The sequence below is a fragment of the Martes martes genome (genome assembly GCF_963455335.1).
Source record: "Martes martes genome assembly, chromosome: 10".
Taxonomy (NCBI): domain Eukaryota; kingdom Metazoa; phylum Chordata; class Mammalia; order Carnivora; family Mustelidae; genus Martes; species Martes martes.
Window position 1 is genome coordinate 54,265,481 of NC_137898.1, and position 23,268 is coordinate 54,288,748.

Consider the following 23,268-nt stretch of genomic DNA (forward strand, 5'->3'; position numbering starts at 1 on the left):
AGCTCTTGTTATGCTCACTAAACCTTAATGAAGTCCCCTTGATCTCTGAGCCCTAAGTGATGGGCACCAGGTCCCTGAGGGAAAGGGGCTGAATCAAAACTTTGAAAGGTCTAAACATGTTAAAGGTTCTGGCTGATCTTCATATGTCATTCAAAGTAAAACAATTAAACCATAGAATAAGTTTAGTTCAGTAATACAATTCAGGTTTATCCTGTGATGGTTAGTTTCATTGATGCTTTTCTGCAAATACCAAATTCGTTTTAAAAACTTTTTTTCAGTTTTTGTGGTTCTACTTCAGCAGTGCCATCCCTGAAGAGGGACCTGAGGTAGAGGCCCTGTCACAGAGACCTGAGTGAGAACTGGCTCACTGAGAGGCTGAGTGCAGGGCTAGAGGAATGGAGGGAAAAGCTTGGGTAACTCGAGTGAGGGTCTAGGTGAGGGTCCTGGTCACTGAGGGGGTTCACCTGGGAAGTCATCACAGGTCTGAGTGAGGGTCCCCAGTCACTGACACTGCTGAGGGTGGGGTCCGGTCCTTGAGGACCTGAGGAAATGTACCTCATCACTAAGTCATCTGTCAGTAGCGCTGCTTCCTGATGGAGCCATCTCGTTACCAAAACATAAAGGAGAGGCTACTGTCACAAATTCTCGAGTATAGTCAACAGGTCCTAAGTGAGAGGTTGTACTCCCTGAGAGAACCAAGGACGATGTTTGGTTCACAGAGTTAGGGTCTCTACCTTCTGAGGGGACTGTGTGAGTTGGGGGTCCTGTCTTTGAGAGGTTTGAAGAAATGGCTCTGACCTCTGAGATATGGTTGAAGGTCTTTCGTCAAAGGAAATAAAAATAAGGCCTCCATATAGGTGGGGAAAACTGTCCAGTGTGGGGTCCAATAACTGAGATTCTATGGCCAGATAAAGCCAGAGGGGCCCTTAATTCCTCCTCCCCTTCCTCCTTCAGCCTGATCTGCAGGTCTTCCAGTCACCAGTAGATGGCACTGCAGCTTCACACAGGACAGGTCTGCAGGCTTGCGTCCCAAGGTGGGGTCCAGGTGCGAGCAGGTGAGGAAAGAGAGAGGGAATTAGTTGCTCCTCTGACCACATTCCCTGGAGGCAGGGAGGAACCAGGCTACCAAGGCCCAAGCAGATCTCCTAAACACTGGCCACTTAGAGTCCAAGTCCTCTTAATCACCAGGCTGATTAAATGCAGTGTGACTTTTTACATTTGATTCATTCATCCATTCAGTTGTTCAGCAGGCCTAGTACCTGATCGAGTTTGTACTAGGCTCTGAGGGAAGATACAAGGGTGACTAAAGAAGGTTGCTGTTCTTGTGAAATCCATAATCTTGGAGGTGAAACATTAACATAAACAAAATAATTATAATACATGTGATAAGGACTATAAGGATGTACCCAATGCTGTAGAAGTCCAGGGAAGGAAGAAATTTAGGATCTGGGGAGTTGGTGAACATAAAGGAAGAAAGAGGTGACACTGACCCAGGGTCTCAAAGTATGATCTGGGTTTTCGTTTGTGAGGCACCAGTGGAGGAAGGTTCCCGGAGTAGAAGCAAAAGTGTGAATAAAGATGTGGGGTGGGAAGGAGCATGGGTGTTGAGGGATCATTTTGTACCCCAGATGTCTACAGTAGAAGGAACAGTGTGGGGATGGGCTGGGAGAGTGGTAAGGAGTAGGGATGACAGATACACAGGAGGAGTGGGGGATCATTAAGAACCTTATAGCCCATACTTAGGGATTTGGTTATGGCTGTTTAATGCATGAAGAATCAGGAGGGTTTTCAAGTAGGCAGATGAAATTCAGGGTTCTGTTTGCTAGTAGCCAAGGTGTGGGGTGGCTTAGGGGAGGGAGATTGCATGCAGGAACCCAGATAGACAACCAAATTAGGATTTATGAGAGTTAAGTAAAGAAAGGGTTAGGGAGGAGAAAACAGATTTAGGGGTATTTAGGAGGGAGGATGAATAGGATTTTGTGGCAAAGTAGATGTGAAAGGAAGAATGAGGAATTTAGGCAAATAATAAACATGAATATTTACTGAGCATTTAACATCTGTAACACTTTGTCAGCCATCATAACAGTGCTCTATAAAATAGGCATTATCATCCCCATTTTCAGATGCAGAAACTGGAGGCTCAGCCAGGCTATGTAACTTGCCAAAGGTCACACAGCTTGTTCTGTCCCCAACCTGGCTTTCCTGTCTTCGGCCTTACCCCTCTCCAGACCACCCTCCACACTGCCACAAGCTAGAGCTTCTGAAAATCCTTCCTGAAAACCCTCCAGTAGCCCTCTATCGTGTAGGGAATAAAATAAAGTCAGAGCGCTTCCCAGTTGCCAAGTTCTTCCCACTTCCCACTTCCCAGTTGCCAAGGACAATAGAGTCCTTGGCTATCCAGTCCCTGCCACCCTCAACCTTTCCCTGCCCCATTCTAAGGATTAGGCAGACAGGGTTGCTGGTGACTAACTCCCGAAAGGGCCCACCTCTCTTCCGGTATGCACTTGTATGTGTGGTGAGCTGGTGGTGCACCCCCCGCCCCGAAACCCTCACCTATTCTGACCCTTCTGCCTCCTGCACCTACCTCTACCCTGTTGCCTGACCACCTCCTACTCATCTTTCAAGTCTCAGCTTGAATGTCACTTCCTTTGTGACTTCCTTAGTCTTTCGTGATTCACCCTCAACCTCACGTGGTTAGATCTTTGCATGATATGTCCTGTCCCAGCATTTCCTAACATTTACCATGATGATAATTAAGTAATTATTTTCATAACTATTGACAATATTGGTCTCTTCCACTAGACTATTGGGCTTTTTGACAGAGGGGCCCTAACAGAGGATATCCATTGCAGCTTTTTGTAACAACAGAAATGCCTGATTTGCAGGAAGCTCTGCAAAAGACACAGATGTCCTTTGGAAGATGGGAGTGTCCTTACTCATAATTATACTTTAATAACCATTCTCAAAATGTTGGCTTCCTGACACCAAGATTCTTTTACTACCGGAGTCAGGAGCATTTCCCCTAGGGGACTGTAGTAATGATTCCACTATATTGGAAACTGGTCATTTTATATTTCTCATGACACACAACAGAAAGGGAACAAAAGGTGTCCTAGTGTTGTCTAGGATGATGAATCTTGATAGTTATTAAAGAACAAAAGTTCTGCTGAGTGAATCTGAAGGTCTCATTGGCTTTATTAAGCGATTCATGAATCTAGCAGCACCCCATCTAGCAAGCGGAGAGATGCTCTGAGAAGTGGTACAAAAGTACAAGATTTTTATAGGAAGGAGGGTGTGGCAAGATATTTTTAGCAAAGAAAAGAAAGGTTTGTTTCAGGCAGAGTCACCTTCCCTTCCCTTGGGGGCAATGGCAGGGGGGTCTTATCCAGCAGATTAGCTCATCTTCCTTTGGAGACCAGGGCATTTCTGACTGACTGGTTAAGATTACATTTCTATGGGAGACGGAAGTTGCAATTGTAACTGAACTCCAAGGGTTTGTTGTCACTTGGGGTGCATCAAATTGAACACAAGGCAAGGAAATTTGTAGGCAGTGAACTTTTTATTACGTGGTACAAGTAAGGAGACGGGGAGATAGCTCTCAAGGCACTGTCTCTCTGTGGGGTTAGCACAGGGAGCTTTGATTTAGTGTATTAGTGGGCGGGGCAGGGAGCTTAGGCACTTCTGGTTCAACTGGGCAGGCCTAACAGGTCCACATGCTAGTGCCTACATCGTATGTTTAAAAAATAGCAGAAAACTGCCGTAGAAGGAGATCTTAGTATTATAATGAACTAAAGGTAACTTCAGGACAATTCAGAGGGCTCCAGTCCTGCTTAGACTGGCTCAGTAAGGAGAAACCAGGCAAAACACACTAGCTTCTACGGGCTATCAGGTGAACACCTAGTTGGGCGTCTCCTTGGCTGGAGGTGTAGGTTCTGTAAAACAAAATAGAACTGCTTTTTTCTGTTCCTCTCCTCCCTTATGCTGATAGCTTTCAGCCCTCTTACTTGAGTAACTTTGCGTTGCATGCTGGTTAACATAATTAGGTTACTATGAAGACCTGGTTTGGTGACTTGGCTTAAGTGACTCCATTTTCGTCCTGTGGTTTTCTTTTCTTTTCCTTTTCCAATCTAACTCCACAGTGTTAAAGAACACCCTTCTCGTTTTCCTTGTTTGTAACATATTTCTTTGACAGGGGAAACGGACTCTCATTATCTACATTATATATACATAGTTGATCAACCATAATATACACATCATTTCAGAACCGGTAATCAGTATCATTATGAGGAACACATCTTTGAAATACAGAGTAGAGTCCCTGGGTGGCTTCATTGGTTGAGCATCTGCCTTCGGCTCAGTTCATGTTCCCAGGGTCCTGGGATTGAGTCCGGCGTGATCGTCCTGTCGTGGTTGGGCTCCCTGCTCAGTGGGGAGTCTGCTTCTTCCCCTCCCTCTGTCCCCCTTCTCCTCCACCCCATCCCTGCGCTTGTGCTCTCTCTTTCTCTCTCTCAAAAAAAATTAAAAAAAAAAAGAAATACAAAATAATTTATGGACAGTACTTTTGTATTCTGTCTTCTAGTTTCTGTTCCAAATATAGTTTTCCAAAGTCATTTTGGTTTCCTACTCACTTCCTTCATTGTAGTTACGTTATTTATTTGTTAAACAGGTAGGCTCATTTGCTATAGTTTGTATTTTATTTTGCATTCCCCCCACTACTTGGGGTATTAATTTCCCCCTTCTAACTTACAGTAATATTTGTTCTTTGTGGTATACAATTATATAGGTTTTGGCAAATCCATAGAATTGTGTGAACATCAACACAGTGGTCACTGAACATGATCCACGCATGAACAGTGATCTTTTGTGTATAGTTCAATGTGTTTTGACAAATGCACACATTTAATGTAACCTGTGTTTCTGTCAAGATACAGAACATTCTCAGCTGGTCAGCCAGCAGGAAAGGTGAGCTAGAGGCTGAGCAGAGGGTGCTCCCCAGTGTACCAGCACTGATGATAGTGTGGAAGGAGCAGGTGAATGGGATGGAGGCCTTCAGGCACGTGGTGTATGCCAGTGGTTTCTTTTCAATACTGTTATTGGAGAAAAGTGGTTTGCCCTCCCTCTCAGGGTTTTGTTTCATATGGAGGGAGCACCTCTGGAGTAACACTCTTGGCCTCTCTTCCCAGAAGAGAAGTCAGTAACTTATCAGAAAATTTGAGAAGAACTAAGTGAGCACACTGGTTCAGCTCCTCCATGTCTTTCTTTGGCAGTCGGACTGGCTACAGAAGCACGTGTTCTGTAGGACGTTTTCAAGGGACTTGCCCCAGCGGGGAGACCTTAGTTTTCCAGGATAATCTGTAACTGGGTAGGCAAGCCTCTCTTTATTTCTGGGGCTATTAGAAAGTTCATCCAATTATATACATCACCTTCTCCAGTATTAGCTTTATCAATTAAAAAAAGTAATATGTTGACCTTTACCTTTTAATTGGTTTTGAACTGGGGAGAGGAAAAGTGGGGGGCTATTTACTAAAGATCCGCAGAACTTCAAGATCTAATTTCACTGGATCGGAAGCCTTATTAAATAAACAGGGAATAGAATTTGGGGATCCAACTAACATGTGAAGAGGCTTCTGGTAAGGCCAGGATCCACAGCTTGAGGTACGGACTTTAGTAAGCATGTGTTTGTGACTGTGTGGCTTGTGGTCGCTTGCATGGAGCCATGGGGCTGGCTTGTTTATGGAGGGAGTTGGTTTTTATCAGTTGTAACTGGATGGACAACTTTAGGTTTTTGGTGCCAGATGTGTGGGGTCTTCCCCTTGGTGGGTCCCCATGCCTCTCAGGACTTTATCCACAGGTAAGGATCTGTTTTGATAGAAGCAGGGTGGTAGGCTGGCTTTAGGATGCAGGGGCAGGCCATTCCTGCCTTCAGCCAAAGTGTGTCTGCTCGGCGCAAGTAGGTGGCCTCAACATTTATAAGGGCAGGATTGAGACAGATACCACCCTGGGCCAGGGTCCGAGGGCTGGGGCAGGTGGGGATGGCTCAGCTGACACTGGCCTCAGCAGGTGCCTGCTTACACAGAATCTAGCAAACACCTGCTGGCCACACTGCTCTCAGAAAATGCAGAGCCACAGTAAAAACGAGAGCCTTGGGTATAATGGCTGCCATTTATCCTTGAAATACACAGCTGTTAGACTTAGCATTTGTGCATGGGCCACATAGGGACCACACAGAGATGCTGGTGGGCTGCAGTGTCCTAATAAACAGGGGTAGCTGAAACCTTCCTGCTTCATTCCTGGAGGAAAGAGTGCTTCTTAATATGAGCCTTTTAGACATGGGGCGTGCAGAACAATTGTTTACCAGTTGTATTATTGGTCAGACTGCTCCAACCTGATCCAAAATAATGCCATTTTGAAATTACCCTACCCAAGAAAAGGAACCATGGAAAGACTAACCTCCTCTCACCACATGTTAAGAAGACCAGGATGGGTGAATAAAGATGGGAAAAGGAGATGCATCTAGGTCTCATCGCTCTTAAGGAAGGTATAAGAACAGAGTAAGATGTCTGAATTTTTATTAGCTCAGAAACAGTGATTAGATCTTAAATAAATCTAGAAAGAGATTAAAAAAAAAAAAAGTCCAGATTTCAGAGCTGACTGGAATGACTCCTTCAAAGGATACTAAATTTAGGAAACCATTAAGAGGCAGCTTCTCAAAACGAGAGATCATAGTGTGAGCAAATTATAAAGTTGTAGTTTACTTTTTTGTATGCCAAACATATTCTATTGACTTTATCAGTTTATCTACTGAGATCAGTAGCCAAGAACACTCCAGTTCAACTCTACCAGGTTTTGACTCCAGTACCCACAACTGTGTGGGAATTCAAAACACTTAAAAAAAAAAAAAAACACCAACATAAGCACAAAGCCAGTATGACACTCAAACTTTTTTCCTTAGTATTATTTAATGTTCAGTTAGCATTTAAAAATTCAATTAGCCTTCAAATTTCCCAGATTATGTCATAATTTTTTAGTCTATTTTTGGAATCAGAGTCCAAATAAGATACAATCATTAATATTAGTTTATGTTTTGTATATCTCTTTTTATCTATACGTTTACCTTCTACCTTTATTTTTCTTTAAAATTTATTAGCTGAGGAACCTGAGTTATTTATCCTGCAGAAGGTCCCACAGTAGGCATAGATTGCTTAGATATACTGAAAAATGTTTCTTTGTCTCATATATTGCTGGTGAATTAGTAGTTAGATCTAGAGATTTGATCAGATTCAGATTTGACCCCTTGGGGCAAAGTGGTCATTTCTCTGATAAATTTGAAAAGAATGAGTTGGGTATGCTCAACACAGCTCCTCTGGCTCTTTTTAGCCAGATTCCCCCTGGATATACATGTTCTATTCTTCTCCTCCATGAAGTAAAATTTAAAGGGGTCTTCCCTGGATGGGGTAGAGGATGGAGTGGGGAGCAGGGAGAGCTACAGTTTTCTTGCACAATCTATGAATGGGTGGGCTAGTTTCCCTAATCCTGGGGTTCAGGATCAAGAAGCCCAATTACTAAATGATAAAGCCACATCTATCAATATCAACTTATCAGTAGTGTTGTTATTTTGACCTCTCATTTACCTTATTCCTTTGTATTATTTCTCAGTTGATTCAGAACTCAGGCAGAGAATGGGGTGGGTATTATTTATTGGAGCCTTTAAACTCTACAACAACCACCAAGGATAAATGGACTAGCTAGTTGTGTTAGATAAGCTTCTGTGCCTGCCTTGTCCACAGGTCCTATTAAGAGTTGGCCATATTGGGCACCTGGGTAGCTCAGTTGGTTAATCACCTGCCTTTGGCTCAGGTCGTGATCCTGGGGTCCTCAGATGGAACCCCACATTGGACTCCTTGCTCACTGGGGAGTCTGCTTCTCCCTCTCCCTTTGCCCCTACTACCACCCCCACTCATGCTCGCCTGCTCTCTCTCAAATAAATAAATAAATAAATAAATAAAATCTTAAAAAGAAAAAAGAGTTGGCCATATTTACTGTATTCATCTCATTCCCTCACTCCTGGGCAATAGCTAATTGGGCCTGACCCAAAGCTGTCAGTTAGGTGCTCACTCTCTCACTCTCTTTATCTTTCAAGGAATTCTCCTAAGACACAGTGACTTTAATCATTTGATAGTAGGTGCTTGAGCTGGATTGGGAGAGCCATTTTCTGGCCCTGTGCCTTGCTGATAAGTAGGCACAGAGACTCAGCTTCAGGAAAGGAGTATGCAGCAAGCACACGGAAGGGGGGAGATAAATGATCAGAAGATCTTTGAGAATCAGAGTCAGAAGATGGGCTCTTTGATCTCCTTATTGTAGTCCCACAGGCTTTTTTTTTAGATCTTAGAGTCAGTGAGATAGTCACTTCTTCCTAGGTTGATGATATGGAAGGAATTATACTCACTGGACTTGCTGATGAGACAGCACTCTTAGTTTTCTGGAAGAACTTACATCATAGACTCACTTGAGGTAGAAGCTGAGAAGCCAAGGAATCTGAGTATGGACAAAACATTGGCTGGAGTAAGGAAAAACATTTGCTTAGTCTGGAGAGAAAAGGAAGAAAGAGAGTAAGAGTGTGTGGGGTAGAGTCTGTGATGTTGGTGTGACATTTCCCATGACCAACCCTCTGAAACTTTAGAGTTCTGATCTCTTAAAACAGGAAATTGTCAGTGTTCTTAGCGAAAATTGATGAAAGGATTGTGCTTGACACCCAGATTCATTTGGAGGAATGAATGAATGAAGGCATTCATTCATTTGGAGGAATGAAGGCAGCCCAAGGGAGTATAGGAGCCCTGAGAGTGAGTGTGTGTGTGTGTGTGTGTGTGTGTGTGTATAGATGTGGATCAGAGTGTGTAGAACTTGAAAGGCTTGAAATCGAGGTTTAGAACTAACTGTAACCTGATGATATTGGTCACTTGGGATGTGAACGTCCTTCACTTCCTCTTTTAGAAGGCAGAGTCCTGTAATCGACACAAAGACCCCAAAGCTTTGGTCATATTGCTCCTCAAATTTGTCATCTTTGCCAGGCTATCCTATCATCATGGCTATTTCCCCCTGCCCTCAGGTAGCCTGTCACCACCAGGAGCTCCTCATTACAGTTCACTTAGGTCTCTCTCCACGACCTCAAAGGAAGAGGTGTTTGGGGCAGATCTTCTCTCACAGGTCTCTTCCTCTTGTCTCTCCCAAATTACCAGCAGCCTAAGTGATTATGTGAAGGTTTCTTCACCAAAGAGTTGAAGCAATTTCAGAGGGAAGAGTCAGCGTCAAAGAAGGGAAGGATAAAGTGCTCCTAATTTTTTTTTTTGAGACTTTTTCTTTAGTTCTCAAAGGGATGCTATGTACAGATCCAGATCCTTCAGACTCCTTGGATTTTAGCTGGACAACTTTTTCTTCCTGGGCCTCCTTTTAAAATTTGTCCCATTTGAAACCCCACCAGTTTCCAGACCAGTCATAGGAAGGGATCTCACTTCTTGGGTCTTCTCTCTCTCCAAATTCACCATCCTTACCCTAGCCCAACATTCCTAGTCTCACTGTGCCAATCTGAGGTGAGCATCAAGGACATTAAGCTAGTTCAAAATGATGCCTGTTGTCACCCAAGTCTTGCAGAACTGTGTGTATAGGGGAGGAGGTGGGGCGGGGGAGGGAAGAAGAACTTCTGGGTCTGTAGTAGTTGTGGATTTAGGTCTTCCTGGCCAGATTTCCTTTTCCATATTCCTATATGTGTGAGCAGCAATCATGTCAGTTCATTTGATTAATAGAATTGTTATATTAGCTCATCTACTGCTCCCAGGAACAGACATTAATTTTTAGAGAGTACAATCTAGACTCATATTGAAAAAGGATATATTTCCTCAATTAGAAGGACATCTCGCCTTTTTCCCAGAGTTAGTGGGTCCCATTATTGTTCAGAAAAGAGGTCTGGTTTCTTTCCTGCTCTGCCTGGGAAGCTATTGAAAGAATAAATAAGCTATATTATCCTTTAATGGCTCCTCCCTCTTGGTAATTCAGGAAGGGCTCCAGACTCAATAAATTGTTTCAGTAGTCTTCTTTGGGAGCTGGGGTAGCTGCCAATTCTTTTATAATAAACCCACCTTCATTTAAATTAACCAAGATAGGGTCTGTTCCTTGCAACCAACTGACCCTTGTCTAGAAGAGAAAGGGGTTTTGACAAGTAGGTTTGCAAGGAATAGAGCCTCAAAGGATGTGGATACTCTCTAGCTTTGCTGCATGGTGTCAAGTGGCAAAGATTCTTTCGTCCTGGGCAGAGCAGTGTGGTGAAGCCTGGCCAGCTTGAGTGCGCTTCTGCTTATTGCAAAAAAGTGACACCTGAGTAGCACCCAATATAATACAGGCCTGAAGATTTATGGGTAGAATGTGAGGAGCCCCTGGCATGACTTCTTGTTCTGCCATGTCTGGTAGTAAAGCTTACTTAAAATATTAGCATAGTAAAGCTTACTTAAAATATTAGCACAATTCTAGACTAATTCACCAAGGGCTCAAACTCTTCTGGTATGAAGATTTGGGTCAGTTCACCTAGTAAAGAAACTGTAACCAGTGTAGGTACTGGTTAAGAGCCTAGGCAACGTGAAATGCACTATAGAGGATAGACAAAATAAAGATCAGTTTTATTTCTAAAATTCAACCCATCAATTTCTCATCCAACTGGCATGGGATTTTATTTAAATTTAGCTTATTTTTATTTTATTTTGTATATATTTTTTAAGATTTTATGTATTTGAGAGAGAGAGTGCCGGGGGAGTGGCAGAGAGAGAGGGAGAAGGGAAGCAGACACCCTGCTGAACATGGAGACCGAGGCATGGCTCATTTCCTGATGCTGGGCTTGATGATCTTCTGACACTGGGCTCAATCCCAAGACCTGGAGATTATGACCTGAGCCAAAACCAAGAGTCCAATGCTTAACCAACTGAGCCACCCAAGTGGCCTTGTAATGTTTAACTCAATCTGTTTTCTGAGTTTTTAATTCTAGTCGTAACCAACTTCTCTCTCTCTTTCCCTCTTCCTCATAACATTTGACATTTCAAATCTTTCCAATTTATTTTGCCCTCTCATTCTAATGGTCCTTGATTGAATGGAAGGATGTGAGAGGGAGTCCCTCACCTGAGGATCACAAGCTTCAGTCAAAGACTCGGTTAGTACAGGCCACTTTCTGAGAGTTGTGTCAGGAGGTCTTTCTATACACCCCTTCCCCAAGATCCAGGTCCCACAAGGTTTGTGCACTACATGGGGAAGCCAGGGTTTCCCAATAGTTATTGCTTTTGGTTTCAACCAAGACACTATGTGTTGGCCTCCTGAGGCATCTTATAGAGGCTCAGGTCATAGACTGAACCTGGAATTGTGATGGGGGGAGGGGCTTAAATTGTTCAGCCATAGAGAAAGCTTATCTCTGCCTCCCCTTCACTCATTGCATAGATAAAACAAAGCAAGTCCTATGAGGAGCCTAAGCAAAGGGTTATTTAAGGGGAGGGAATGGACACAAAGCAAAGCAGTGCATTCCTTCCTTTCCTTTCTCAAATTTTGTTGCCGAGATATCACCATAGTCTACAGGCTCTCCTTCAGGGTGGGCACATCTGGCAATGCATATGGTGGTGACTCCTCTTGGACAGGTGAGCTGGCTTCAGGGTAAAGCCAGGCAGCATCAATGACACCAGCAGGAGGGTTCACTACTCCAAACACTGTAGTCCTGGCCTGTGACCAAACTCGGCCCATGTACGGTGTTTCCCCCATTCCTATCATTGCTTCTCACTCGTCTTTCTCTCCCCAGGTTGCCAATCAGAAGCAGGGGCTTAATTCTTATGAACACATTTACTCCTAAGGCTGTCATTGCAAGCACAATTTATTTGCTTAGCAAAGCAAATTTTGTGTTTTCTTCAATTAACAAATCTGTATTGGGCACCTTCATATTCTGGGCTCTTGGGTGCTTAGCATTTGTTCTAAAACTAAGAACACAAATATCTGCGGTAACCAGTTGTGGGTAGGTGCAAGGTCACATTTACTTTTTTACTCAAAACTGCATGCTCCAATCTAAACATGTTCATCCTTCTCATAACCCTCACATCCCTTTTCCAGGGTGAGGCAGTCTTGTAGTGAACATCCTGAGCATTTTTACAAGAAGGGATCTTGTTAACTTCAACAGGTCTTACAATACTTTCCCCAAAAGGATAAGATCAACAATAACAGGGATGCCTGAGGGGTGCAGTCACTAAGTGTCCGAGTCTTGATTTCAGCTCAGGTCATGACCTCAGGGTTGTGAGATCAAGCCCTGAGTTGGGCTCCTTACTCAGCATGGAGTCTGCTTGAGGGTCTCTCTCCCTCTCTGCCTTGCCACTCACGCTCTCTCTAAAATAAATAAATAAATCTTTAAAACAAGAATATTCCCACCATCAAGGTAAACCATGTTGAAAAGTGTATAGTTTTGACAGTGCTGATCCAGGTCCTGAAGCATTTCAGAAAGTACTCTCCTGTATCCTTCTCTGCCAGTTTTAAATGGTCCCAAACGCTGATGGAGGAAATCACTTCTCCACTGATGCTTTGTGATTTCATTCACACTGATCATCTCCTGCAGGATTTGGCTTTCAAGTGAAATGAAAAGTTTCTTTGTGTCATCTTTCAGAGAAACCTGTGTTATTGTTATTGGTAGCATTTGGGGTGGCTCATTCACCCCTGTAGTATTAACTAGAGTAGTTAATTCACTAGGGGCAGTATTAACTAGGGTGTGTAGGTCAGTAGGGTAGCCACTTGCCACATGTGGCTGTTAAGCTTTTGAAGTGTGCATTGTGTGATTGGGGACTTAATTTTCATTGTCATTTGTTTTATTTATTTATTTTTTTTTACATAGGCTCCACACTGGGAGTGGGACTTGAATTCACCACCCTGAGATCAAGACCTGAGTTGAAATTAAGAATCAGATGCTTAGCTGACTGAGGACCCCAGGTGCTCCCTTTACTTGTAATTTAAATTTAAAGAGCCACATGTGGCTAGTAGCTGTCATGTTGAACAGTGCCAGGCTAGAGAAATCCTGACACAAATTTAGGAAAATGGGTTTTGGATCACATTGTTGGTATTAGGCTTTACCAGGTGGCACTCTAATCTGACTTCCCAAGGGTCCTTCAACCCCTAACTTAATTGCAAGGAGCAATTTCCATTCTTTGTTAGAGGATTTACATTGTAACTCTACAACCTTTATAAGTACAGTAGCATCCAGAAGTTACAGTTCTCTATCTTTATAAACTTTCTTATTCTAGCTGGAACCATGTAAGTATATGGTTTCCTCAATATATTGCACAAATTTTCCAGTCGTGGAAGTATCAGTAAATATTTCCTTTTTCTTTCTCTTTTCCTGCCCTCTCTGTCCCCTCCCCCTCCCCTCTCCCACGCTTCCTGCCTTCCTCTTTGTAACCCCCACCCATGCCCCACCTATGGCCATCCTTCTTTCCTTTCCCTCTTTCTCTCTTTCTTTTTTAACATAAATCTCTAGCCCATATCAATAGGACCGCTCTTGTCCCCTTCTGCATTCCCCCACCTACATTAGCTTCCAAGCTAACTGAACTTTGGCCTCCAAGACCAGCCCCACCTCCTCCCCCTGGTCTCACTCCTTAGTCCATGGCCTGAAGCAGCCCTGTGTACCCCTGTGGGGTGAGAGAGCTTAGATGTGGCTTAGATGTAACTTGGTGACAACAGGGATGTCTTAACCCTTAGGTCCTGACTGTTCAATTAATATTTCCTTCATCCAACTCCCCACAATAAGGAAGAGTCATGATTAATCTGCAGCTCCCACAAACAGGCAAATTAACTAGCTGGCAGTGGACTCATTTTGTATAGTACATTACCTCCATGAGATTCAGTGCATTACTGTGATACTATCCCATTTGACAGGACAGGGTGTGATACCAAAAAGCTGGGGTACCAGCCTCAAGGACAATCTCATCAGTCTTAGGGATCCTTCTCACTCTTGGAGTAAATGGGTAAGCTTGCAGACCTATTAAAACATGGTTACCCTTTTCAGAGCCTCACCACTGCCATACCTGGCTGGGTTGGTAAATGATTATTCATACAGTGTGGTTCTGAGAGCTTTCTCTTCTGCTTCTAGAATCCACTGAATCCGAATAGGATAAGAAATATTTAATAGGGTACTTTGTGTTGCACAGTACTGCTAAACGATGCCAGTTGCCTTCGAGTGGGATGGGATGACAGAGCCAAGGCTGTTCCCTGCCAGGGTAAAGCTTACTTCTCTCACTTCCCTAGTTGAACTGATTAGCAACTCTCTCCTTTTTTAGACACCAAACAAATGAGTTATTTTTCAAACAAAATCTTACAACTAAGCACCACCAACTCATGCAGTGCTAAATCTTATAAGCCACATATAAGCTGTGATAGATTCTAGGTGGCTCATAATGACTTCTCCTTCCTTGGGCCCAGCCTGAGATAAACGGGGGTTCGGTGGGGTGGGGGTACTTTGTACTAAGACAAATGTGGCTATAGGACCCTAGCTATACAGAGTTTCCTGGTAGTCGCCACTGGTCTGAATCACTACCCATGGCATCATAGTCCAGCCTGTCTTCCAGGCCCCATTGCATCTCTCTGTCTAGAGGGCTGCCCTATGAGAGGTAGGGCACACCATTCTCTAATGATCTGACCTGTCCTTTATTATGTGGGTGGCAAAATATGGTCATGGATCAGAGGCTGTAGTTGAGAAAGGCCATAGAACTCAAGGTAGAGGGCTGCAGTGGTTTGTTGGTGGCTCCGTGGTTATTTGGTGAAGAATGCAAGCTCAAATCCAGGCGAGGCTAAGGCCCTCCCTGTCAGAGCCCACTGAGTTCCTCAAATTACAGGAGGTTCAATAGAGTCTATTCAGTAAGTGCTCTAAGCTTTTTGCCTTTTGGAATGTCCCAGGACATTTTTGCAGGAAAAGCTCAACTCCCACATCCTGACCGTTGGCACATACTCCAGAACTGTGGGCTTCTGCCAACCTCAGTCTCATCCCAGGTGTGTGGTACTCCGATGTGCCTCAGCGAAAACATCCATCCGTGGCATACTGATTTACCCCATTGTTAACATTTTTCTGCCCCTAATGCTTTTGGTAGGCGTCTCTCTGTGTAATGGTTTCCTAGGGCTGCCATAACAAATGTCCACAAACTTCGTGGCTTAAAACAATAGAAATTTATTCCCTTCTAGTTCTGGAGGGCAGAGGTACAAATCAGTGTTGGTAGGGCTACACACCATTGGAGGTTCTGAAGGAGAATCCATTCCATGCCGCTCTCCTAGCTTCTGGTGACTGCTGGGGATCCTCAGTGTTCATTTTTTTGTGACTGCTTTCCGATCTCTGTCTCAATCTGCATAACACCTTTTTCTTTTTCTGTATCTCTATTTTCTCCTTTTCTTACATGGGCACCATTCACTGGATTTAGGACCCATTTTAAAACTAGGATGGTCTCTGATAAGACTCTACTACCAGATAAGGTCACATTCACAGATATCAGAGGTTAGAACTTGGACATATCTTTTTTGGGGATGCTATTCAACTCACCAAAAAATATGAGAAAATAATAGTGGTTTGATTTAATAGCATGCCTGATTTTTATAAAAAGGCATCCCCAGACCTCTTGGTTATAGTATACCATTCCAGGATCTTCCATCCATTTGGGGATTTTGATTTCTGGATTCAATTCAGATTCTTACTTCCTGTTGCCCCAAACTTATAGCTCTTTTAATTGCCAGTGACACAGAGCTCCGTCATTGTGTAGAATGGCCTTACCCCTTCCGTAGACAGGATGTCTATGACAAAGGGTGGAAGGTAGCGCCTGTCCACTGAGGGTCATTCCCTGTTAAATGCATGGTTCTGCCTGTGTTGCACATTGTTACTTTTGATTCAAGGGTTAAGTCCCTGGAGGATGCCCCAGTTTGTCTGGGCAGCTGAAGGTGAGGATCAGGGTCACAGATGATTCTTCTACGATTAACTAACATAGCCATCCCTCATTCTTTCTTAGATCCCCCCGACCCATTTAATAATTAAAGACTGTTAGTCTGTATTGCAACGTGAGACAGAGCATTCCCATTTACAAAACAACCCTGCAAGCTCCAGTGAATCTTTCCACTAGCTTTTGTGGTAGAATCACAATCAGTTGTTTTTCAAAAACAACATAATTCTCAGAGGCTGGAAGCATTGCCTTAATCTAAAACTCCAAGTATTTCTGCTCTATTTTTCCTGCTTGGGTCTGCCCCTTTCCCTCCCTGCCCCAAATCATCTGTGAGAGAGGCAGAAATTACAGAGACTTCAGGTCTTATCTTTTTTTCTGACTTACAGGGCACCCGAGGTAGAACTGGCCAGACTGTGACTTGTGACCTGGCCAGGGCCAGTTACTGAAGCTCCTCTGAACTCTATTCAAAGTATGTGGCCTTCTTGGATAATACAAGAGATGGAATGTGTAAGAATTCCAAGGTGGAGCATATGCCAACTCTAAAACCCAAACACCCCCATTAGCAGCTGTTCTTTGTTATTGTGGGAGGTAATTATTATATACGCTTCCCTACCTGTCACAGGCTTAAGTGCCACTACTTCTTAACCTGTCTGCCAGATTCCTTGTAGCTGGTCCCCAGAACTGATGGTGCTTACTCTTCCCCTCAGTGCCTCTGGCACTTTTGTTTCAGGGGATTTTTGCAACATCATATAGTAGGGCACCTGACCACTGAGAAAAGAAGAAAAAAAACAAGGATGCAGAATGATACCACCTGAGTCACCATAACCTGTTCTGTAGCTCTCAGAGATTTCGTTTTACCCTCATCTCATTGAAAGTGAAGGGAACATCCAACTGTTCTTGATACTGGCAGAGACAGAGAGCCGTCTGTGAGCAGATCTTTGTTAGGCAGTATATTCTAGGCCCTGTGAAAGGTACAGTGGTTTTTTTTTTTTTTGTTTTTGTTTTTTTTTTTAATAGAGCCAGTGTTTCCTCATAGTATGCCAAATTCTAGGAAGGGGATGGGCCAGTGTATAAAAGGAACCGTTGGCAAATAGAGTGGGCAGTACCCTTGTTTCAGGTTTTTAAAGGGCATGTTGGCCCTACCACCATACCATTCCACAAATGTTTGCAAGATCCATTATATTTGGGCAACTGTTAATTTAATTGTCTACATCTACAAGGTGTCTTCAGGCTCTATTAACTTTTCCTGCAGAGAATTTCATACTTCCCACAGAATTAACTGGGGAGGCCATTGAGGGGGGCAACCTATGTAAAGGGATACTGTGATAATGATGGTGATTAATTAATGGATATCTTAGTTTCCCTGGGTTATTAAATTACCACAAACTGTGGCTTAAAACAACAGAAATATATTCTGTCAGAGTTCCGGGAGGCTGTAAGTCTGAAATCAAGGTATTGCTGGGCCATGCTCCCTCCAAAGCTTCTAGGGAAGAATGAACTTTCCATGTGTCTTGCAGCTTCTGGTCTCTCCAGGCATTCCTTGGCCTCTGGCAACATAACTCCATTCTCTGTCTCCGTCATTACATGGCATTCTTTCTATGTGCCTCATGTCTTCTTTTTTTCTTTTTTTTTCCTCGTGTCTTCTTATAAGGACACCATTCCTATTGAATTAAGGTCCTCTGTTTCTTTAGTATGATCTCATCTTAACTTGATTACATCTGCAAAGACCCTGTTTCCAAATAAGAACATATTCATGGGCATCAAAGGTTAGGACTTGAAAATACCTTTTTCAGGAGACACAAAAAACCTACACCAGTGGGTTTCCACTTTTCAAGCCCACACCAAGGAGTTTGAGGGAGTAGTTGCAGCCATACCCCAGAAATCTTTAAGATCAGGTCACACTACCTTAGAGGGTTTCATTCTGCATCCTTGTTTTCTTTTTTCCTTATCCTAATTGGAAACTGCAATATGGTTTCTTCTTGGATACTCCATGATCAAGGTTACACTACCATAATTTCTATCAGTCTGGGCTTTGTTAACTCAGAGCATTCTTCTGGGTTGCCCCAAGTTATTTTTACCCACCTTAAGGGCTTCACTTTTCCAACATCAGTCAGTTCCTATGACTTTTATACCTAAGGTTTTAGAGAGACCCATAGAATCATCAGTAGCTTTATTGCTAAGTTTTAAGCTCCTCCTTGCTCTACATATGCAGAGAGGGATTTAGCAGGTTTTTGAAAAATACCTACCCATGTAGTCTTGCTTCTAAATGCACTGGACTCCCTTAGCATTACTCCTCGAGACTGATGATTCCTTCACAGCCTTTCTCTAGAGGATTATTTTGATTGACTAATCCTAGCAGTGCTGAGATATCCACTTTTCCTCCCATACCACCCATGTTTCTAGGGAAGGGCAAAAAGTAGGCCTAATTTGTTAAAATGTAATTTTCAGCTCTCTTGTCACCACTGGGTGAAGGAACCCAGGCTAAAGCTTACCAACGCAGGATACTTTCCTAGCCATATAATTTGCTTCTGGAATGGCCATGTAACCCAGTAGAAGGCAAGTGGATTCTGGGAGGCTTCTGGGAAATAGATGTTCTAAATTTTATTTTTTTTTAAAGATTTTATTTATTTATTTGACAGAGAGAGAGAGAGAGATCACAAGTAGGCAGAGAGGCAAGCAGAGAGAGAGGGGCTCTACCCCAGGACCCTGAGACTACAACCTGAGCTGAACGCAGAGGCTTAACCCACTGAGCCACCCAGGTGCCCTAGATGTCCTAAATTTTAAAATGGGCTCTTCTTTTCTTCTGACCTTGTGTACTGATATAAGACCTGACACTGCTGTAGCCACCTTATGCCTAGTTTGGGAATAAAGCTGACTCCTGAAATGAAGCTGCACAGTTGAGAGAACTGTAAAGAACTAGATTTGAAGCTGTGACTGACCTACATTTAATCATCACTCTACCATGGGCTTTTCCAATTAGGTGCAGATTGGGTTTCTTGTTTCTAAGAACTAAACTGGGTTTTCTATTCCCCTGGTTTGAAAGCATTTTATCTGGCAGAGCCTGATGGGTCTGTCTGAGCAGATGGAAGGTCCAATGGTACAGACAGTGATTCCCAGCAGGCTCCCAAGGGAGTCTTTCCTCGGTGTTAAGCACAGGGCTCAGGCTCCATAACCTCCTATTTGTAGAAGGCAGTCATCAACTTAGCATCCCCAGAAATCTGGCAATAGCTGCCATCCTCTGGAGTACTTTTGTGTCAGACTGCAGGTCCCTTGCATTAACTATGCCCAGTGATAGTTATGGTTTCTTCCACAGTTATCAAGTGGCCCTCACAGATTGGGTGAGGAGAGGGGTCAGGATCAATGGATTGCTTGGACTCCTGAGCCTACAGTCAGTTTACCGTGTTTTGCTAAAGACAGGACAGGGGATTTTCCAAGCCGATGGAATTACAAATTCATGAGCCAACGTAACTGGACCCTCTAGGGACACACTCTCTCCCTCTACAGCAGCAGTTTCAAATTTTCTTCACCCTCCGAAGATATCTAGAGAAAATTAAACTAACAAACAAACAAAACCCCAGGCAGGAGCCATAGCCAACCTGCACGGAAACAAAGACATACCAGCACCTACAATAACCCTTTTAAGGGTTCAAAGGAAGAGGTGTCTTGCCTGCCCTCCAGGCTTAGGGTGTAAGAGCTAGGTGTGGCTGGGGCTTTACCACTGAAGCACAAAGAAAGGGAGGTATGACAACTAGAAGAAAGAAAACAGGGCAATGCTACCCAACAGTAAGAACTAGAGAGGCAGTAAAGGAGGCCTGTGGCTAAACCCTGGCGATGACTATTTGGAAAATACCAGAGGATGCCCCGCCTGCCGTGCACACGGAGCAGCCTGTGTGGTCAGGAAGCGGGGCCAACACCCTAAACAGTCTTGAGCCTGTATGTAGCATCCCACAGCCTCCCTGCCTACCGCGCCCAACCCCGGGGGCACGAATACAGTCCTCAGGGGCGTGGGAGGCCGAAGGCCGTGGCTGCGGAAGCCCCTCAGGTTATCCTTGTGCCGCGCTTACATAGTTTCTCTACCCACTCGATGTGCACAACAGAATTTTCCATGGCTCACCCTCTGCGGTGGTGGGAGTACATTCCAGAAAGAGGCACACCAGAGAACTGTGGCGAAGGAGGGGAATTCGAACTGGAGAGAGTTTGGGGAAGGGGGGCGGATACGAGGCCGACCAGCTTCCCTGCAGAGGCCCCCGGGGCGGAGCAGCAGAAGGGGGAGCGCTTCCGAAGGACCCCGCCGCCGCCATCCCGCCCCCCGCTCCCCTTCCCGCCTCCCGGGAGGGCCCGCTCCGCCTGCCTGAGTCACTGCTGGAGCTGGGGAGGAGCCGGGGAAAGGAGGCCCCAGCCCAGAGTGCAGCCCGCGGCCGAAGGGAGAGCTGGTCGGGGATCATGGGGGAGAGCGCGCTGGAGCCGGGGCCTGTGTCCGCAGCAACGGCTGGGGGCCCGGTGCACGCCGTGACGGTGGTGACGCTGCTGGAGAAGCTGGCCACCATGCTGGAGGCGCTGCGGGAGCGTCAGGGGGGCCTGGCTCGGAGGCAGGGCGGCCTAGCGGGTTCTGTGCGCCGCATCCAGAGCGGCCTGGGCGCGCTGAGCCGCAGCCACGACACCACGAGCAACACACTGGCGCAGCTGCTGGCCAAGGCGGAGCGCGTGGGCTCGCACGCGGATGCCGCGCAGGAGCGCGCGGTGCGCCGCGCGGCCCAGGTGCAGCGGCTGGAGGCCAACCACGGGCTGCTGGTGGCGCGCGGGAAGCTCCACGTCCTGCTCTTCAAGGTCAGTGACCTTAGGCGTCCCCCGCCTCCCGACCACCATCTGGGGCCTCCTTCCCTCCCGTCCCCCGCCTGGCTACCACACCCGCATTCCTGACCCCACCCGGCGGAGCGGACTTCCAGAGCCGCACCCACTTCCCACCACGCTGCCCCATCCCCTGAACCCAGCCTGGCCAACCAGAGTTCGCCCAGCTCGAGCTCAGGCCACGTCCACCGAATTTGCTCCAAGTCCCAGCCCATCCCCGAACGGTGGCGGAAGTGCATCCCGCGACAGTTCGACAGTTCTCTGCCTCCGATTCTTGCCCCTGCTACCACCATCCTGTCTAAGCAGGTCCCACGTACTTTCCAAACTTTAGTAGTTCGTCCAGTAGCTCTTCCTCCCTCTCCCTGCTGCCCCCTACTTCCCCACGCCTCCCTTTGCTTTGCCACTCGGGCTGCGGAGACCAGGGGTGGGGCGGGTTCCCCGGTGTAGTTATGGAGTGAGACTTATGCCGCTGTGCGGGGTAGGGGGCTGTTAGTGTCAGAGCTGTGTTCATCACATGCAGGAGGAGGCTGAAATCCCAGCCAGCGCCTTCCAGAAGGCGCCAGAGCCCTTAGGCCCAGCCGACCAGTCCGAGCCCGGCCCAGAGCCGCCCGAGGCTGAAGTTGAGGAGAGCTCTGACGAGGAGCCCGTGGAGTCCAGGGCCCGGCGGCTGCGGCGCACCGGGTTGCAGAAGGTACAGAGCCTGCGAAGAGCCCTGTCCGGCCGGAAAGGCCCTGCAGCACCAGCGGCCACGCCGGTCAAGCCACCTCGCCTTGGGCCTGGCCGGAGCGCTGATGGCCAGCCGGACGCCCTGCCCGCGTTGGAGCCCAAGCTGGAGTCAGAACCTCCACAGGACACCGAGGAAGATCCCGGGAGACCTGGGGCAGCGGAAGCCGCAGTGCTTCAAATAGAGAGCGCAGCCTAATGGCCGGTGCTGCCTGCCTCTCCCGTGCCTATGCCCAGTCCCAAAATAAATCTCCCCTTTCAGAATGCAGCCTTCACGCCCAAATAAGGAGTGAATCCTGCATCCACAGCCCCGCTCTGACTTGCCTCTCCCAGTTCCTTCAGGCTAGACTGTGTCCTCTGAGAGAGGAGCAGCCACTCTAACCTGCTTGCCCTCACTGTCAATAAAAGTAATCTCACCTAATCCGGACTCCATGTAAAGGGGCGGGAGGAAAAGCCTGAAAGGCCTAAGACAGATGTTAGACCCTGGAATGTGGCTTCAATTTCAGAAAGCTCACGGAGTCGTTTCTTAGGTTCCCAATGAATCTTGGGCTCTGGTGAGTGGCACATAGAAATACCCTGTTGGCCACCTGCATCTAGAGCACGTCACTCACGGAGAAGCAGCCAGTATGGTCTTTTGCTGTTGGTGCTCAGTAAATGTCAACAAGTGGTTTCCCCCTCAGTTTCTTCTCCCTCATCTTCCTTTTAAAGATTGGGTTTTCCTTTATCCTCAGCCCCCTTCTCATTCCGGGTACTCCTCTGTGAATATTTTCTCCCCGGCCTTTCCCACCAGCCACACACACTGTCCTGAGCTGTGGTTGAAATGTACCTCAACTCACTGTGTCCAAAGCAAGCAATCTACCTCTTAAGTCCAATTTCAATTTTAGAGATAATTACTGGGCACTTACTAGAGTCATTCGAAATTGCTCCTCCTTGTGTTTTCGTTGCCAAGGAATGGCACCGTCCTCCACACAGATACCCGTCCTCCACACAGACACCCGGGAGTCTTCCCGGATTCCTCCCCCTCTCTCGCACTCCCCTCCCACTGGGAAACAGTTATCCTATTGTTCTGACCTCCGCAGTCTGACCTCTTTTTAAAGACCCAGCGCCTTATCTTTCACCTATCATCTGAACTGCCAGTCTGATCCCATCATCCTCCTGATTCAGACCCTTCACTGGCTCCCCATCACCTTCAGAATAAAGCGAGTTCTTGAATATTCCTTCAACATCTTTAACATAACTTTTTGTGATATCTGGCTTCTGCCCATTTTTGTAGCCTCACTGCGTGCCACTCCCTTTCATTCTGCAACTGAATTACACTGAGCTATGTGCTATCATTCTCATCTCTATTCTAATGCAAAATCCAGCAAGGAAACCCAGTTTCAGGCCGAGGTGCGTCTCTTCCTTGCCGCCAGCACCACCCCCACCTCAGTACTAACTGCCGACAGTGATTGTCTGCCATTATTCTCCCCACCCGGATCCAGAGACTGCGGCTTCTCTGCACTGGGGATTGTTTTATTAATTTCTGCATTCCCCACACCACATACCATGCGTGGCCCACAGTAGGCCCTCGTGAAGCAAGAGCATCACAGAAGAGAGAAGTGCGAGGAGATTAGCTGGGGATGGGAGCTGGTCATCAGCCCATTCATTCAGTTATTGTCATAAAAAACATTTTTGAGTACCTCATGTATTCCGGGCCCATCCTAGGTCTTGTGAACAGCAA

At 45.8% G+C, this 23,268-nt stretch overlaps 1 protein-coding gene across 1 annotated transcript; it reads left to right on the forward strand.

The window, feature by feature from the left end:
• The first annotated feature begins 20,207 nt into the window (after positions 1-20,207).
• CAVIN3 (caveolae associated protein 3) lies at positions 20,208-22,769 on the forward strand. The gene is made up of 2 exons (XM_080817641.1): positions 20,208-20,804; positions 21,346-22,769. The coding sequence occupies exons 1-2, from the start codon at positions 20,421-20,423 to the stop codon at positions 21,745-21,747; spliced, it is 786 nt and encodes a 261-aa protein (XP_080673767.1). The 5' UTR covers positions 20,208-20,420; the 3' UTR covers positions 21,748-22,769.
• The last annotated feature ends 499 nt before the right edge of the window (positions 22,770-23,268 follow it).

What these genes read in the sequence shown, in the direction of transcription:
- CAVIN3 (XM_080817641.1), top strand. Translation starts at nt 20,421, where the DNA reads ATGGGGGAGAGCGCGCTGGAGCCGGGGCCTGTGTCCGCAGCAACGGCT. An exon ending in TCCACGTCCTGCTCTTCAAG is followed by an intron (nt 20,805 to 21,345) that starts GTCAGTGACCTT and finishes CATCACATGCAG; the next exon opens with GAGGAGGCTGAAATCCCAGC.